Here is a 17918-nt window from a genome sequence, read left to right on the forward strand (position 1 = left end):
TGTATAGACAAGCACAGTGTCTACCTACTGAGGCTCGCAGGACTCTATGTCTAGCCCTTATACAATGCCATATGGATTACGCTTGCTCTTCTTGGTACTCTGCCTTGACAAAAAAACTGAAAGATAGACTGCAAATCACCCAGAACAAAATCGTAAGATTCATCCTGGGGCTGGGACCAAGAGAACATGTAGGCCAGGATGAATTACAGCAGTTGGATATGCTGAATGTTGAAGACAAGAGTAAAACAACTGAAGCTAAATCATGTTTATAAAATTGCTCACAAGCAATGTCCAGAATATCTTGCTGTCAATTTTGTCAAGGCTGGGAACCAAAGCAATCATAGAACTAGGGGGAGAGAGCACAACTTTGTAGTACCCACAGTCAGTGGCCAGGCTTCAAACACCTTTTATTGTACAGCAATAAAGGAATGGAACAGACTACCCGCGCATGTCAAAGCCAGTCATAGCGTGAACCAGTTCAAGAAGAGTGCCGAAAGGTGTCTGATGAATGTAGCTACAGAAAGGGAGGGGAATGATTTTCTATTTTTTAGCTAACATACGTGTAAATTTTTTACCTTATTCCTTGTAATGACCCTCGTATTGTAGATTCTTAATGACCTTGGTGTCGCAGATAGTCTTTTTAGTATGATAATAAGATGTTATCTTCATTGTAGAACAATAAGAAAATATTATAACCTTTATACTATAATAATAAGGTAAAAGGACCCCAATGGAAATAAGTCACTCTGTCTGACTTTTTTGGGTTATCCTAGGTTCTCTACACATATGCTGCTATGTATGATAATTCTATGTAACTGTATTTGTGTATACCTGAATAAACTTACTTACTTACTTAATCGCGGGTTCTCTCCCCACCCGTGGTATGGTTTCCTCACCTAAGTTTAGTAACCGGCTTTCCACCCAAACCGTTGAAGAATTATTCGCAGATCGGAAAAATGGAGCCGACTAAAATTAAGCTGATGAAAGGCGCCCCTCCTGTAGCGTACCCGTCGGGTGAAGTAAATGCAGACAAGCGTCCCAGAGAGAACGAGGGAAATTTATCACTGATGATCAAACGAGAGAGAAACTTCCACACTCGACGAGGACTGGCGATGAAAAATGAAACTGAAAATGTTTATTTGTGTGGCTTACATATTATAAAATATTAATTACAAAGGGCACTAGTATGCCTAGGCATTTCGGGCAGACTAATACTAATGCCTTCTGGCCATTACTACAGTAAATGCTAGCAAGTTAGTGATATTGCTGTTGGTTTATTAAGGAGTACCAAACCTTCCCATAACTTAAGAAATTATTTCTTCGGATTTTTAACCCAGAGGGTTAGCCCCCCAGGATAACCCAATAAAGACAGTGCCTCATTGAGGGACTGTCTGTCTTATTTCCATTGGAAGTCCTCAGTTTTGTCCCACACGATGCGACCCACACCAGCCGACTAACACCCAGGTACCTACTTGCTTGCTAGGTGAACGGGACAGCACCTTCCCAATGTTTCCACCCATGTCGGGGATTGAACCCCGGACACTCTTCGTGTGAATTGAGAGCGTTGCCAACCGAGCCACGGGCCAACATTACTTTTAAGGAGTCCAGGAAAAATATGTTGCTAAATATGTGCGGGAACTGTAAAACAGAAATCCTCCGGAGAGAGAGATGGGACCGGTAAGTTTTCAATTAGATCAAGTGGACCCCCTGTCCCTAAACATAGAAGAAAATGATGCACGGCGCCCTGATCAGTTGCCCTGAAAGCTAAAGAGTGTAAATATCGTCAATAATACCTGGAGTGGATAAATTAGACACATGGGTGTTTCGGGGGTCAACGTCCCAACGGTCCGCTCCATGACCAAGCCTCATGGTGGATCAGGGTCTGATCAACCAGGCTGTTACTGCTGGCCGCACGCAAACTGACGTAAGAACCACAGTCCGGATGGTCAGGTATTGACTTAAGTTGCCTGTTCAGCGCGTCTTGAAGACAGTCAGGGGTCTATTGGTAATCCCCTTATGTATGTTGGGAGGCAGTTGAACAGTCTTGGATCCCTGACACTTATTATGTTGTCTCTTAAACTGCCTTTCGTGCAGCAATTTTTGAGTATCTATCCGATTAGCTTCAGCTCTTCCAAGATGGTAACTTAATAATGAAACTTCTAAAGAAATTGGTCTTTTTGATCTCCATTAAGGACTAGAATTTGATGTTGGCTGTGTAATATCCATGTTTGCCATTTTTTATTGAAAAAAAAATTGTATATTAGCTTCCTTATAATGACTTATGAATAATACTTCTGATTCCTTTCAAATCTTCAGTGTCAATATTTAACTGCAGTATCACCTTAAGCCGCACTCTGCACTATTCCAACTCTTGCACTGAGTCGCGGTGGACTGGGGTTAAGGAACACAGGGATACCTTTATCAGATCGCACAGAGACAAAAATACTACACATTTTACTCTATAAAACTAGTGTAAAAGTTTCCACTTATGAGCGGGTGTTATTATATTAGAAAATAGGCACCAAACCCGTATGGGTAATGCACCTGTAACCGTGTAACCTCTTAGATGATATTGTTGGTGTCTCAAGGGAGGGTCTTTGATGCCGGTGAGGGGTTCTTGATCCAAGGAATTGGACTAATCTTCCCCTTGGATCGAACCTCTATTGGTTTAGCACTTCCACTGATTGAATTCAAATTCAAATTCAAATTCAAAGTTTATTCTCTATAAAGATTACAAAGTTGAATTTACAGAATTTGGTTGTTGTGTGGTTTACATGTAGTTAAATAATGATTACAGAGTGTACCACTAGAACGCCTAGCATGGCTAGGCATTTCGGGCAGACTTAGTTTAATTCTTTATTTTAAAATATTACAAATTATGAGGTAAGTTGGTATTATGGCTAAGTGACTAAATACTACTTTGTGAGTTTAGCAATGTGAATGCTTTTGTTTTGGCACAGTACATAGTTTCAGTATTGGAGTATCATAGGATTCATTATTTTAAGATTGAGATTAATATTTCTGTTTATGGTCAAATGGGTGAGTGAGTGTAAGTGTGAACCACCAGGTGGTATTCGTGTAGTTAGTTGACGGGGTTTATCAGGGAGATAAGATGTTTTCTAATGGTAGTTTTGAAGGTGATGAATGTGTCTGCAGTTCTAGAGTTCTCAGGTAGGGTGTTCCAGATTTTAGGGCCTTTGACATACATTGAATTTTTGTAAAGGTTTAGTCGGACATGGGGAATGTCGTAGAGATGTTTGTGTCTGGTGTTATGCCTGTGGGTTCTGTCACAACTATCAAGAAAGCGTTTTAGGTCAAGGTTGATATTGGAATTTAAGGTCCTGTAGATGTAGATTGCACAGTAGTAAGTGTGGATGTATTGAACAGGGAGTAAGTTTAGATCTATGAAGAGTGGGGGGGGGTGTTGCCAGGGATGGGATTTAGTGATTATTCTTACTGCAGCTTTTTGTTGGGTTATTATTGGCTTTAGGTGTGTTGCTGCAGTTGATCCCCAAGCACAAATGAACATAATTTATTATGTATCATATTCCTGTATATACTGTATATATTTAATTGCTGTCTACTGTAATAAAACAATTAAATATGGAGATAAACCATTGACTTCTGGGGGTTTACCTAGGTAATTTACACATAGGTTACTATGTAAGACAATTGTAGTCATCCAAAAACTATGTAAAATTGTACCTAAATAAATTTACTTGCCAGAAATATTTTCCTTTACAGACGTATGAATGGCTCATTACTTTGTAATTTGTTCATGATTGTAACCATGTATAGACATGTAGATGATTCATTACCTTTGTAACTTGATCATGATTGTGACCAGATCTACCTGGAGTTCATTACCTCTGTAACTAGTTCATCTATCATAACTTTGGGGTCCAGTCCCTGGCCCATTATGTACCTTTGTAATGTTTTAACTACCATCCACAGGATGGGTCGGGATGCATAATTAAGATACATGTATTAAACTAACTCTGCAGAATAAGTGGCTTTTATTCATCATTCATTTGTATCAAATTTCATCTGTATTACAACTGTTGCAAAAACTGTAACCAAATATAAATCTAATGTGTAACTTCTATATATGACTATTAGAAATAAATACTTTTGTTTACGTATTTTATTTCTTAGGAAGAGACATATGAAGATGGTTGAGAGGAATAAATTAGGTTAGTTGTCCCTGTAACCCAACAGACGTAAACAATGGCTAGTCACAGCGTGAAGATTCTAGTCTTAATTGCTATTTCCCTCGCACATACCTCATACGGCAGAGACATAGAAAGAGAGATGACGATAGAGGTTAAACCCGGCACTGAGGAATGTTTCTACGAGATGGTGAAGGCTGGAGAGACGCTAGATGTGGAGTATCAGGTAAGTTGTTAAGAGGTGGTGATAGTAGTCCCTGTGACACGTCACCCTAATACTATGACCTACATCTGCTCTTACTATTTATCCTTTATTTTAGCCACTTACTATCCTTAATAAATAAACATTAAAAGTTCATTGAGGTGAGGTTATGTGATATTATAGAAAGAAGGCTTTATTTGAATTATTTATTGAGAGGGTTAATAACTCGAGAAGGCTATAAATTTGGCTCATTTCAATTGGCCCTCTTTCCCAGGATGCCACCCACAACAGTTAACTAACACCTAGGTACAGTACCTATTGCTAGTTGCTTTAAGGTAACCGATGTGAGGGAACATGACAAACCTCCACTCCCAACAGTGCCTCACTTGTGAGCTGAAGCTGCTACCAGTAAACTACAAGCTGGTAATAAGTTTATGCTTGAAATTCAGCATTCCCAGTTTAGTGTTATTTTAAGTCTAAAATTTGTATACTTTTATATCAAGGTTCCAGTTAACCACCAGCATAATTATTAATCAATTGAACATGTCATGAAACTATCTATATGACATTAACATGCTATTCTAATAAAGCTGCAAAACAAAGCTTAGTCAAAACCTATTGATATGCACAGTACTCGCTCCCATCTTGTTCCTCATCCTCATATCTGACATAGACAAGGATGTCAGCCACAGCACCGTGTCTTCCTTTGCAGGTGACACCTGAATCTGCATGACAGTGTCTTCCATTGCAGACACTGCAAGGCTCCAGGCGGACATCAACCAAATCTTTCAGTGGGCTGCAGAAAACAATATGAAGTTCAACGATGAGAAACACGATGGTAAACACGAGGAAATTAAATCTTCATCAGAGTACAAAACAAATTCTGGCCACAAAATAGAGCGAAACACCAACGTCGAAAACCTGGGAGTGATCATGTCGGAGGATCTCACCTTCAAAGACCATAACATTGTATCAATCGCAGCTGCTAGAAAAATGACAGGATGGATAATGAGAACCTTCAAAACTAGGGATGCCAAGCCCATGATGACACTCTACAGGTCACTTGTTCTATCTAGGCTGGAATATTGCTGCACACTAACAGCACCTTTCAAGGTAGGTGAAATTGCTGACCTAGAAAATGTACAGAGAACCTTCACGGCGCGCATAACGGAGATAAAACGCCTCAATTACTGGGAGCGCTTGAGGTTCCTGAACCTGTATTCTCTGGAATGCAGGCGGGAGAGATACATGATTATATACACCTGGAAAATCCTAGAGGGACTAGTACCGAACTTGCACACGAAAATCACTCACTACGAAAGCAAAAGACTTGGCAGACGATGCAACATCCCCCCAATGAAAAGCAGGGGTGTCACTAGCACGTTAAGAGACCATACAATAAGTGTCAGGGGCCCGAGACTGTTCAACTGCCTCCCAGCATACATAAGGGGGATTACCAACAGACCCCTGGCAGTCTTCAAGCTGGCACTGGACAAGCACCTAAAGTTGGTACCTGACCAGCCGGGCTGTGGCTCGTACGTTGGTTTGCGTGCAGCCAGCAGTAACAGCCTGGTTGATCAGGCTCTGATCCACCAGGAGGCCTGGTCACAGACCGGGCCGCGGGGGCGTTGACCCCCGGAACTCTCCAGGTAATTATAATGCACATCTTATGATGATGAATACTTGCTCTTGGGTATTTTGCCAAAACCTCGCACGATCATAAATCACTCAATGTGAGTCTGTTTACTGCAAGACAGACAAACAACAGGTGTGAAGAGATTTGCTTGTGCCATAGTTTACACCCATTTGGGATTGAACCTGGGTACTTAAGGTGCAAGTTGAAACCACCACTACTGAGCTATGTAAATTTACAGAATAGCAGATATTGCTTTTGTTTCTAAATAGCCCTTACAGTATTTCTGAAATGTTTTTTTCCCATCTTCTGGCAAGGTTTGTTAGAACTCTTTCCCTAGTAGCTTTGTCTTATTGACTAAAATTCTGGGATGGGGTTAGTCATCCTTTTTTATATGGAGTATGGAGGTAGTAAATACATTTAGATATTGTGATGAATTTGGGAGTAGCTAACTCAGCAGATGGGCTTATTAAAGTTGGGATGAATCTGGGAATAGATAAGGGAAAGATAGTGACAGGAGTGTTAAAGCTTTGTAAAGTAAGTTTGTCAACAGATGTCCAGTGAAACTTCTCATTAACAGACTAATAGGGAGGAGGAGGTGTACAATAATGCTGATTGTCTGCAACTCCTGAATTATGAAATTAATATTCATGATTGTCCTGTTTTCTTCTGAAGTAGTCCACTGATGCAAAAGACAACCAGAAGCTGAGAATATGTTTATATTCTACAGTATGTTTATATACTACAGTATAGTACAGTACTGTATTGAATAGTAATTTTATAGTACTCTATGTAATTTTACATTCCTTTTCGTGAAAGAGAGATGAGGTGCGAACTGCCATGATTGATAGTGGTGATTCTGAGTCAGAGGAGCTGTAAAGTTCTTCTACTAGACTTAGCCTGATACTTCAGAAGATATCCACACATAAATCTACACATCGTAATGGATGATGTGTAGAATTATGGACTTATGTCCATTTTGTCTAATTAAAGTGTTTGTCTGGCCAAGTTTTTGTCTGAAATTGCCAGAATTTGTCAGTGAGAGGCTTTACTGTACTGTATATTCGGTTTAGGATACCTTTGAATATTTTTGGAGGAAATAATTAATTAAATTAAAAATTCTGTGTGCAGTGTCTGAGACAAGGAGATATCAAATTAGCCTAATTGTATCTGAAGCTAATGTCATAAATGTTTAAGAATGCTTCAAGTAACTGTTTTTCAGCATGTTCCTAAAATGTTCACCACCAGTATCACCACTACCACCACCAGTACCACCACCAGTATCACCACTACCACCACCAGTACCACCACTACCACCACCAGTATCACCACTACCACCACCAGTACCACCACTACCATTAACACACAACCCCACACTTGCCTTGGCTAGTGCAGTTCTGTTAATATAATTTATATATATACATGTATATCAATAACAACACTGCGGCATAGTGTTTCCCCTGTCATCTTCCATCACAGGGATGAGTAACATAGTACTGGAATGTGATAGCCAGAGCTGGCAGACTTCAGCAGGGTGATATGGTCAAGTGATATGGATGTCAAGAATTGGAGCATTTGGTTAGCAAAGTTGTTTTGACAGCCAGCTTGATACCCTGTTTCTTTTGGTGATTTTGATATTTTAAGTCTCCTGTGGTTGTATCGACATCTGGTATATTCTACTCTTATTCTATCTCTTCAGTTTTCCATGCTTATTTTACCTCAGATAATTATAATCAAAGGTATATAATACCAACAAGTTGAATAAGAGACATGTAACACATTGGTATCTCTGAAAGATGTTCTGCCCACTAGGGACTTTATTGATAAAGCCCTTGGTAGGCATAACTTCTCTCAAAGGTACCCAAAGTGTTATACATGTACATCTTTTATTTGCCACCCCAGATAATGGTTAACCCCTTTACAGTAACTGCAATTTTTTTAAACAAAATTTAAACCCACAGAAAGCTTCTGATCCCTGTGACTTTGGCTACATAGATTAAATAATCAAATGACTATTTACATATGGCTACCATTATTGTAATGGTAGTCCTATAGGTTTAAGGATTGTTATGCATTGGGAATTAAATCTCTAGACTGTAGAATAAGACTTTAACTCTGTTAGCCTTGACATCCAAGGCATTACAAGATTGACCTTAAGGACACAAAATCCACTGGCAAGCTCTACAACCTTATGCCCTAAGACCTGTTTCTGCCTATCAGTTGCATGCTCATGTTGGAGAAAGACTTGCCACCATGTTTAACTGTGGCAAAATTTTAAATTGCCGTTTGGTATCATAGGGAATATGGACACTGATCATTCTACGAGACCAGGAACAGTCATGGGTTAGAGTATGTTGTAACAGGGTTACTACCTTAGGAAATGTGGATGAATATTATGTATATGGGATGAAAGGAAGCTGAAACCCATAAGGGTAGAGAAAGAGAGGACTGGCAGGAAGCTTTGATGCTTGTGTGGACCCCATTCTCCCTCATTCACCTCAGTTGTTAAGTACTGTACAACTTCTTGGGTTCCTGTATTGTCATTCACACTAGACTAAAACTTAAACAGTGACTTTTACGTACAGTAAATCCTTGATTAAACATATTTCGGTTTAATGGACTTTAGAAATGAGACAGACTATCGGGTCATTTGATTTGGAAATGCTGGACAAAATCTGTTGGTTACAGAATTGTTCATTATTATTACAATCACAGCAAAACACTCATTTGTATCCACCCTAATTTCCTCTACTAGACATCCGCTTCCCTGTTAGTCCATTAAATCAAGAGTTTACTGTATTAATATGTATGCATATATTAAAAGATTATCAAAAAATATAGTAAAACCTCAATTTCCCAGACCTCCATTTCACAAATTTAGGAAATAAAAACATTATTTGTTAAATTGATTTTGAAAACAACATACAAGATCCACTGGGCACAGAATTGCTCAATACTTTTATGGCCCATAAAGGAAATATTGCAGAAATAATTGGTAAAATCTGCTGGATACAGAATTTTATGTAATTATCACAGCAAAATAATCTTGGCTATCTGCTCCTTTATTTTTCAGTGTTTTCTTCAGTATATCTTTATACTGCATTATATGTACAGTAGAGTACTGTAGTGCTTTTCTTTATCATTTTCAACATTGCAGTATTTAGTTACCATCATGTGGCACTACCAGACATCTTTTAACTCCCCTGTTGGTCCATTAAATTTCTGTATTCATTAAAATATACTAGTATTGTAACCCTGAATTGTATAAATGATCAGTATGAAGTGCAGAAACTGTATAACTAACTTTTATTTTATTTTATTTTTTTTATTAACACATCGGCTGTCTCCCACCAAGGTAGGGTGGCCCGAAAAAGAAAAACTTTCACCATCATTCACTCCATCACTGTCTTGCTAGAGGCATGCTTACAATACAATTATAAAGCTGCAACATTAACATTTGACTTTTCTTGCAGGTTATTGATGGTGGACAAGGGGAACTAGACATTAACTTTTATATTGCTGGCCCATTAGGACAAGTGCTTGTGCAAGATTTGCGGAATGCAGATGGATCCCACAGGTGGGTGACAGGATTTTGTATACTATATACAGTATTATATACCAAGATGTATCTATATGGTTGTCAGTAATCCATGTTATCATTGAGTAATCCATATCCAAATGCATGGTTGAAATTAACTAAATTTGTATTATTCAGTAAACAAAGAATATTCTATGCACAGTTTCAGACATCTATGTAGAACTATATAAGTCAAAGGGCAATTAGAGAAACCTCTCAGAGAGCTAAGGAGTATTATGACTACCATGGTAACAAGGCTAAATTTAGAATAATTTACTTCACAATTGTTTAAAAATTTGTGATTTAGTGCAGCACTGTTGTAGAGCATTTTGCATAGCTGATCCTGGACCTTAAAGATTTATCTGTTTAGTGTTTCTACATATCAGAAAATATAAAATGGGTTATCCCTACTCACTTAAGATAAGGATTTTTATTGTTTATGGAATTTTAATCTTCAGAACAACGATGTCAGAAGAAGCCGATTATCGGATCTGTTGGGACAACACATTTTCTCACTTCAATTCAAAAACTGTTTTCTTTGGAGTCATGATAGAAAATGAAGATGATGACGATGACGATCTTTGGGATGCTGGATTAGAAGCTAGCGTCACTGCAGAAGAGATATATGAAATGAAGATAGAGGACATGAAGGTAAAGATTTCATTTTCATTGCACAGACTATAACATAAGCTGTTTTCATATTTGATGGATGCCTCTTGTTTATCTTGTACATGTATATACTGCATATTGTTAAGTGAATTTTTGAAAATGTGCAAACCAAGCCAAACCTTAGGTTTACAGGAGATATAATGGACTTCTCTTCATAGGTACAGTAGTTAATAATTTATTTAAAGTTGTGTTTCTGTTTGTGTGACTGCACAAATAGCACATTTTCTAGTCATGTTTCTCTTTTTCTGTAACAGTAGGTTCAAGAAAGTTTTTACCAGGCCTTAGGCATGAGGTTTTTGCCTGGCTTCAGTCAAAAAGGGTTATTTCAGTATGTTTGTCACCTATTGCAGATTGTTGGGCTTGCTGGTATCTTTTGATTATTAGTTTAATGACAGCTAAATGAAAATCTAGTTGGGGTGTATATTATGTATTCAGCATTTAGCATAGTCATATCAGAGATGGAAAAAAAAAATTCATGTACAGTGGTACCTCGAGTTTCGAACATCTCCCAACTCAAATAATTATGTAAGTGTATTTTTGGGGGTCTAAAACGGACTAATCTAATTTACAATATTCCTTATGGGAACAAATTCGTTCGGTATCGGCACTTGAACAGCCTTCTGGAACGAATTAAGTTCGTAAATTGAGGTACCACTGTACTACTTGAAACTTTTTCTAATATTTTGTATGAACTCAATTTGCATGTTTGATTTGCCAACCAAATGTATATTTTTACTGTAATCAGTTGTTTCAAATTATTTTTTCTTTTACCTTTGTTTACCTTATCAGTTTATACCATTATACTATATATGTTTGTGAGGTGCATTTAATCACTCATCAGGTAACCTGAATAACATGATATCATTGGTACGAAACTACTGCATCGAGCTAAAGTATTGCCCAAAATGTTTTTGGAAGGGGAATATGTATTTCCTCCTTGCTCTCACTGTGCCACACATTCTTGCCTTATTGACAGGTAGATAATCACAAAATAGTCAGATTATGAAGAGTCTCAGGTGTAGTGAGATTAGCAACAGTGCTGAAGATTGAAGCAATGATACATTTGAATGGTTTTGCAGAAATAATGTATCATTCAAATTCATTAATAAAAATACAAACCATCTGAATCAAGATATAGCTGGCTCTTCAGCTTTGCATACCTCTAAACCCATTCCTACATAAATAAAACAACATATATACAGTATGTCACTGTGTCATTGTGACTGCAATTTGATGGTAAGGGAAGTGAAGACAAATACAACTAAGCTAGAAATTGTGATCTACTTGCTACTTTGTACATGCTTGCTTCTCTATATCCTGAGGATATAGAGGAAAAGTGCTAAACCTGTAGGGGCATAGGCCAAACCAACTTTTGCTAAATGGGCAATGCCTATAAAAATTACAACTGATGGTGCTGTATTTCTGGCATGTGTAAATTAGGAACAAATCATACTGTATAAATTATTGTACTTAAATGAGTGTTTCATCACTACGTAAATGTAAAAAGAAGAAAAACTACTGTTTATTTGTTTTTTGGGTCACCCTACCTCAGGGGAGGACAGCTGGTATGTTAAAAAAAAAAAATTTAAGTAATGTATATACTGGCATATACATTAACCCGTAAACGGTCCAAGCAGATCTACGTTCACATGTGTAGTGCTACAAAAGTAGATCTACGTTTTTTTTACATATTTTCAAATATAACAAAAAAAGAGTAGATCAAAGTTTTTTTACACATTTTCAAATGTAAAAAAAAAAAAAAAGAAGATCTACTTTTTTTACATACTTTCAAATGTTGAAAAAACGTATATACAGTGGACCCCCGCTTAACGATCACCTCCAAATGCGACCAATTATGTAAGTGTATTTATGTAAGTGCGTTTGTACGTGTATGTTTGGGGGTCTGAAATGGACTAATCTACTTCACAATATTCCTTATGGGAAAAAATTTGGTCAGTACTGGCACCTGAACATACTACTGGAATGAAAAAAGTTCGTTAACCGGGGGTCCACTGTATAAGTTTGGACCGTTTATGGGTTAATATAAGACTTTAATCCAAGTATAACAGTTACTGATGCATGGCAGAGGTGAAAATAATGCCATGGCACATTACTTGGAAGAGAAGTGACGTCACTAGTCCACTGATGCTGTCATGCTAGTACCATAACTTGTACCACAGTTGCAAGATTTATTTGCCGTTATTTACCTGTTTTACTTTTGTTGCCCAAACACATTTTTAATAAAATGTCACCTTTTATTAAAATAATACATGAAACTCCAGAAAATAGCAAAAATTAAAGCTGGAGAAAATAAGATACATATACTGCTTCCTAATATTTCCCTAAGGGTGCATGTCATTTCACTTACACTCTGGACAGTCTAATGAAAGTAGTGCTTCCTGATTTTGGGCAGGAAAGGGCAGGGGGAAAGTTGACTTATTGGGTGAATATATCCCTAAACCTTAATTAAGACTTCAAAATTTTAGGGGTTGACTTGTCTACTGGCAAATAAAAAAAAAAGTATGCATTGTAAGGTGGTAAGACACATTTATGAGTGACTTTAGGCAGGAAGTAGGGATATCCCTTTTGCCCTCAGCGAGCAAGGAATCTGCTAATTAGGGTACAACATAATATTGGCAGTGTTTAAAAAATCTGTATAGAATTGGTACTTAGTCCTGATGCTTTACTATCTTCCACAACTCTAGGATGCAATGGACAGGATTCGTGGTCACCTTACCAAGTCAAGATTCATGCAGGATCAACTTCGAGCATATGAAGCACGTGATAGAAATGTTGCTGAGAACAATTATAGCAAGGTCAATATGTGGTCACTAATTAATATATCAGTGATGTTGGTCACAGGAATAATTCAGGTGAGATAGTTCACATGACTGCTTTTATTTTACTCCTTGATTGATACAGAAGCATTTTATAGTTTTTCTATAAAATACAATGAAAATCCTAAATACAATTTCCATTAATTTAATTGTTTTTATTCAACTTTTGAAATTTTAGGTTTATGAATTATGAATGATTGTGTAACTTAGTTATTATATTTTTATTTCTTATCTACAGGTCATATTATTGAGAAGCTTATTTGACGACAAGTCCCGGCTACATGGACTATGGAAAAAGGGTGCGGCATCAACATTTTCTTAGTTGTTTTAACTGGATGGCTAATTTTAATGATATAATATCCCTTTATGATCAAAGCTTGAAAGAAGCAAAATGGTCACGTGTGTCATATATGGCATAAAAAAATGTTCATCTCATCGTATGATGGATGGCTTAGTGCTTGCGTGTTGCAAGAATAAGTTGATACTTACTGGTTAGCAGCTGCATCACAACCACCAAGTACATATACATATACATTATACACACACCTACACTATACACACACACACACTTATGTATACATGCATATATACACATGAAAAAACTTTTGTATAGTACTAGGAAAATTTATGACTTGATAGAGGATGTCCATAAGTTGTATTGTCAAAAGACATATTTTAAGGCATTACCAATTCAGTTTAAATTTTAAGTATATTGTACTCAGATGGGCATTTTATTAATTTTTTCTGTTTTTAGCGTATTATTTTTGAACATGATTTACACAAATTATGAATGGCAATAATGTAAAAAGTGTGGAAATCAGTATTTAGTATGTGTTTTATGTAGTGTCTTATGTGATACAGTAATTTGTGTGCATGTGTGTTTTTGTAGTGACCATTTTTTTTTTTTTTTTTTTTTTTTTTTTTACATCTTTGGCTGTCCTTTACCATATTGGGTGTCTCAGACAAGGAAATACATTTGCAATCATTCATTTAATCACTGTCTTGCCATAAGTGTGCTGACATTGTAATTCAGATTACCTTCTGACTGCAACATCCTCACTCCTCCTTCAGAGTGCAGGTGCTGCCCTTCTCATCTCCATTTACCCAGTTTCTCTGAATCCTCTCATAAATGTTACCTTGCTCATATTAGTCATGTATTAATTTGACAAGTGGGAAGCTCAAACCCATGGTGCTTAGCATCCCGGCCAAGTCAGAAATTGGCAAGAAAAATGGTGTAATTTTGCTGAATTGAAGAAAGATCAAAATGGAGATATTGGCAGGGCTCGTGAAATGCACAAGAAGTAGGATTGGTAAGGTAGGAGCAGATAGCCTAGTCAGTAAGCTCCTCGAGGGAGGTTCCTTGTTGCTGGTGAGGGGCTCTTGATCTAGAAAATTTGATATGTGCTCCTGTTCCCTGAATTGAGCCTGAATACCTTCCATCCCCGCACACACAGGTGCTGTATAATCCCTACAGGTTTAATGCTCCCTCATGATTATAATAATAATAATAGTAAGCATACCATCTGTTTATGGTGTGCATGTGTGTATGTGTGCAGTTGTTTGTTTTATTGACATTTTTACATATTGATTAACTATAACTAAAGATTTGGTAAAGTAGATAACTTTTTCTTTTTGACATTAGTGATTGCTCATGGTACATCATATATGTTCATAGATGCCAGTTTCCTCAGCTGTTGTAAAGAAACCATAATTGTGTTCAGCAGGTTTGTCCTGTAAAACTGTTTTCCCTTCAAAGTTTTGCTGTGATTAGTGCCATTGTTAAGTGAACTTTAGTGTAAAATATCAAGTTCTTATCGTTGGAAAATAATTAATTTATAATATTTTAACCTAAATGATGATCATATTGTATATGAAATGAATCAAAATTTGGTAAGTGTTAACTGAAAGTGTGAGGTGTGAAAAAATCTAACTGCAGGTGTAAATCTAAGAGTTTTACCCTTTAAAGAAATAACTGCAATTAATTCATATGAAGACTGACACCATTCACCAATTTAGTTAGAACAGATATTGTACCATTCACCAGTTTGGTTAGTACAGACATCATTCATTCATTCACTAGCTTGGTTAACTCACATGCCAGTCATTAGTTTGGTTAGCTTTAATAATTCTTGTAATAATAGTGTTACTATTTATACTTGAAGCTGAAGGCTGCATACTGTTGAATGTTCAAACCTAAGTGAAGTTCGTACAAGTGTAACAGCTATCAGTATATGCAAATTAATAACTTGTGCATTTCATCTTGGGTATTTTATGTATAGAGGTTGCATTAAGAGAGGCATAACAGTAAAGATATTTCTGTAATTCAATGTATAAGGTGCAAGTAAAGCCTACTGAAGATCTTGTTTAGGTTTTGTGTATCATATTTTTACTTGGGTTCCATGATTTATATTTATGGAAAGAGATTAGACTTATTGAGTGCAATGTAGATAATCTGTTGTTTTATAGTTGTATTGTTATTTTATCATTTATAGATCATTTCTTCCTGCAGATAGATGCTAGTTGTGTGAATTAATTTTTCATTTTATTTGTGGGTAATTAGATTTTAGTTTATTATGAATATCTTAGTGACATTGGAAGACAGAAGTACAGTAAGTCACCAGTGACCAATTACTGTATTGCCTATTTTTTTATGAATTTCTTTTAAACCTTGTACAAACTGCTTATTGATAAAAATTATAATTTTTATAATAAATATTTTGTTACTAGTCTCCCTTTAGCAGTAGTAATACAAGAGATAAATCACATTGTAATTACTTTCATTATCAAAATTTGTAAAATAATTATATTGATCACTGTAATGCATTAGTAAATTGTTTTTGGCATTTTACCCATGTAAATAGCTGCAGTCATATCCCTAAGAATGACTACAGTAATATTTCTTACTTGGAATTATTGCTGATTCAGAGTTTAAACTTTGTTAATAAATTACAGTGACTCCCAAATTCAAAATTTTTTTATGAATCAGAGTAAAATACTGGATTGTATTTGAAATTTTAAGAATAAGAACAGTCTTTACATTTTTATTGGAAATATACAGTATATCTGATTAATTTTTCAGTGAGAGTTCTGATTTTTAAATTGAGAAATATAGTCTTGTCTGGAATTTTTTTTGAATGATCGTATAATCTAATTTGTAATTTATATTTATGTGATTGAATTTCAGAAGTTTACTATGCAGTGCATGGGCATTCTTTAAGTGCACATTAATCTGAATAAGAAAGAGATCCTTGTATATTATATAGATAGTACTGGTTCAAGAGATAACTTAGTATACCTAGTTGCCAAGAGTTTCCAGTGCCAGCCATCATAGCTTCCTGAATTAAGCCAACATCTCATGGCTATGCCATTGGTGTGTATGAATAAATAACACTACAAAATTTTTTTACAGTATTGGTTCATTATTAGGCTTCATCTAGCAACAGCTTAACTTAATAAGGTACCTTATTTTTTCTCTATATAAGGCATTTAAAATGTGTGCTTGTGTGTGTGCACGTGCATGTGCTTGCCTGCATGCATTCAGTGTAGTACAGTGTTTAAAATATATTTATGTGAGGGATGTTGAAGATTAATATCCTTGAAACATATGTTTTAAGAATTAAAGCATGTTAAATACATAGTGGCTTTTAGTTTTTCTGTTATTTAATGCCTGCCTAAACATCTGATGTAATCAAGGAAGAAATTTTTAGAAAATTTCTAATTGCAGTTTGCAAAGCTTTACAGTTAACATTATTGTGATCATTGTAAAGTTAGAACATCCATTTGTAATTTATATTATATAGTATTCACCTAATTTTTACAAGTGTTTTGAATAAAAAGTATCCAAAAAGTAAATAATTTAACCTTTCCTCAAGTGCATTTAATTATATTATAAAAAGAAAAAATCAAACCTTTATGGGTCATACAGTACTGCAGCAAGTACATGCATGTGCGCGTGCACGCACAAACTTGATGGGGTTAGGGATCAGTAATTGTACAAAATGTCATAATTAGTGCTGTAGGCTAGTTTTCTAAGCCATATAGCGAATCTGCTTTGAAAGGAAGGTTAAGCAAGGAGAGCAATTAGTATGACAGCATTGCAGATGTCAAAAGTGAAATCCACATGATCTGATAAATAGGGCAGTCTAAAAAGATATGACAAACTTAATGTGACCTGGTCCTTGTAGAGGTATTGGGCATCACTACTTGAGGTATGTGTTAAAGATGTACGTAACAGATTCGGGCGAGTGTGCTTTCCCATATATTACTGATGCAAAAAACATAGCCAGAAAACTAATTGTGTTTATACAGTATTAGGAGGAAAAGTGTACGGTAGGGTTATTATTGAAAGAATTAGAGGTAAGACAGAATGTAGAATTGTGGATGAGCAAGGAGGTTTTAGAGTGGGCAGGGGATGTGTAGATCAAGTGTTTACATTGAAGCATATATGTGAACAGTATTTAGATAAAGGTAGGGAAGTTTTTATTGCATTTATGGATTTAGAAAAGGCATATGATAGAGTGGATAGGGGAGCAATGTGGTAGACGTTGCAAGTATATGGAATAGGTGGTAAATTACTAAATGCAGTAAAGAGTTTTTATGAGGATAGTGAGGCTCAGGTTAGGGTGTGTAGAAGAAAGGGAGACTACTTCCCGGTAAAAGTAGGTCTTAGACAGGGATGTGTAAAGTCACCATGGTTGTTTAATATATTTATAGATGGGGTTGTAAAAGAAGTAAATGCTAGGGTGTTCGGGAGAGGGGTGGGATTAAATTATGGGGAATTAAATACAAAATGGGAAGTGACACAGTTACTTTTTGCTGATGATACTGTGCT

At 36.3% G+C, this 17918-nt stretch overlaps 1 protein-coding gene across 1 annotated transcript; it reads left to right on the plus strand.

The window, feature by feature from the left end:
• The first annotated feature begins 4188 nt into the window (after positions 1-4188).
• opm (opossum) lies at positions 4189-13981 on the plus strand. Its single transcript, XM_053778863.2, has 5 exons — positions 4189-4395; positions 9478-9581; positions 10040-10232; positions 12956-13123; positions 13326-13981. Exons 1-5 carry the CDS (start codon positions 4228-4230, stop codon positions 13407-13409), a joined length of 717 nt encoding a protein of 238 aa, XP_053634838.1. The 5' UTR covers positions 4189-4227; the 3' UTR covers positions 13410-13981.
• Positions 13982-17918: the final 3937 nt, after the last annotated feature.

Source organism: Cherax quadricarinatus, chromosome 32 (assembly GCF_038502225.1).
Source record: "Cherax quadricarinatus isolate ZL_2023a chromosome 32, ASM3850222v1, whole genome shotgun sequence".
Lineage (NCBI taxonomy): Eukaryota > Metazoa > Arthropoda > Malacostraca > Decapoda > Parastacidae > Cherax > Cherax quadricarinatus.

Coding starts and splice junctions, on each gene's coding strand:
- opm (XM_053778863.2), top strand. CDS start 4,228: ATGGCTAGTCACAGCGTGAAGATTCTAGTCTTAATTGCTATTTCCCTC. Junction 9,582..10,039: donor AATGCAGATGGATCCCACAG/GTGGGTGACAGG, acceptor TTTAATCTTCAG/AACAACGATGTCAGAAGAAG. Junction 13,124..13,325: donor TGGTCACAGGAATAATTCAG/GTGAGATAGTTC, acceptor TCTTATCTACAG/GTCATATTATTGAGAAGCTT.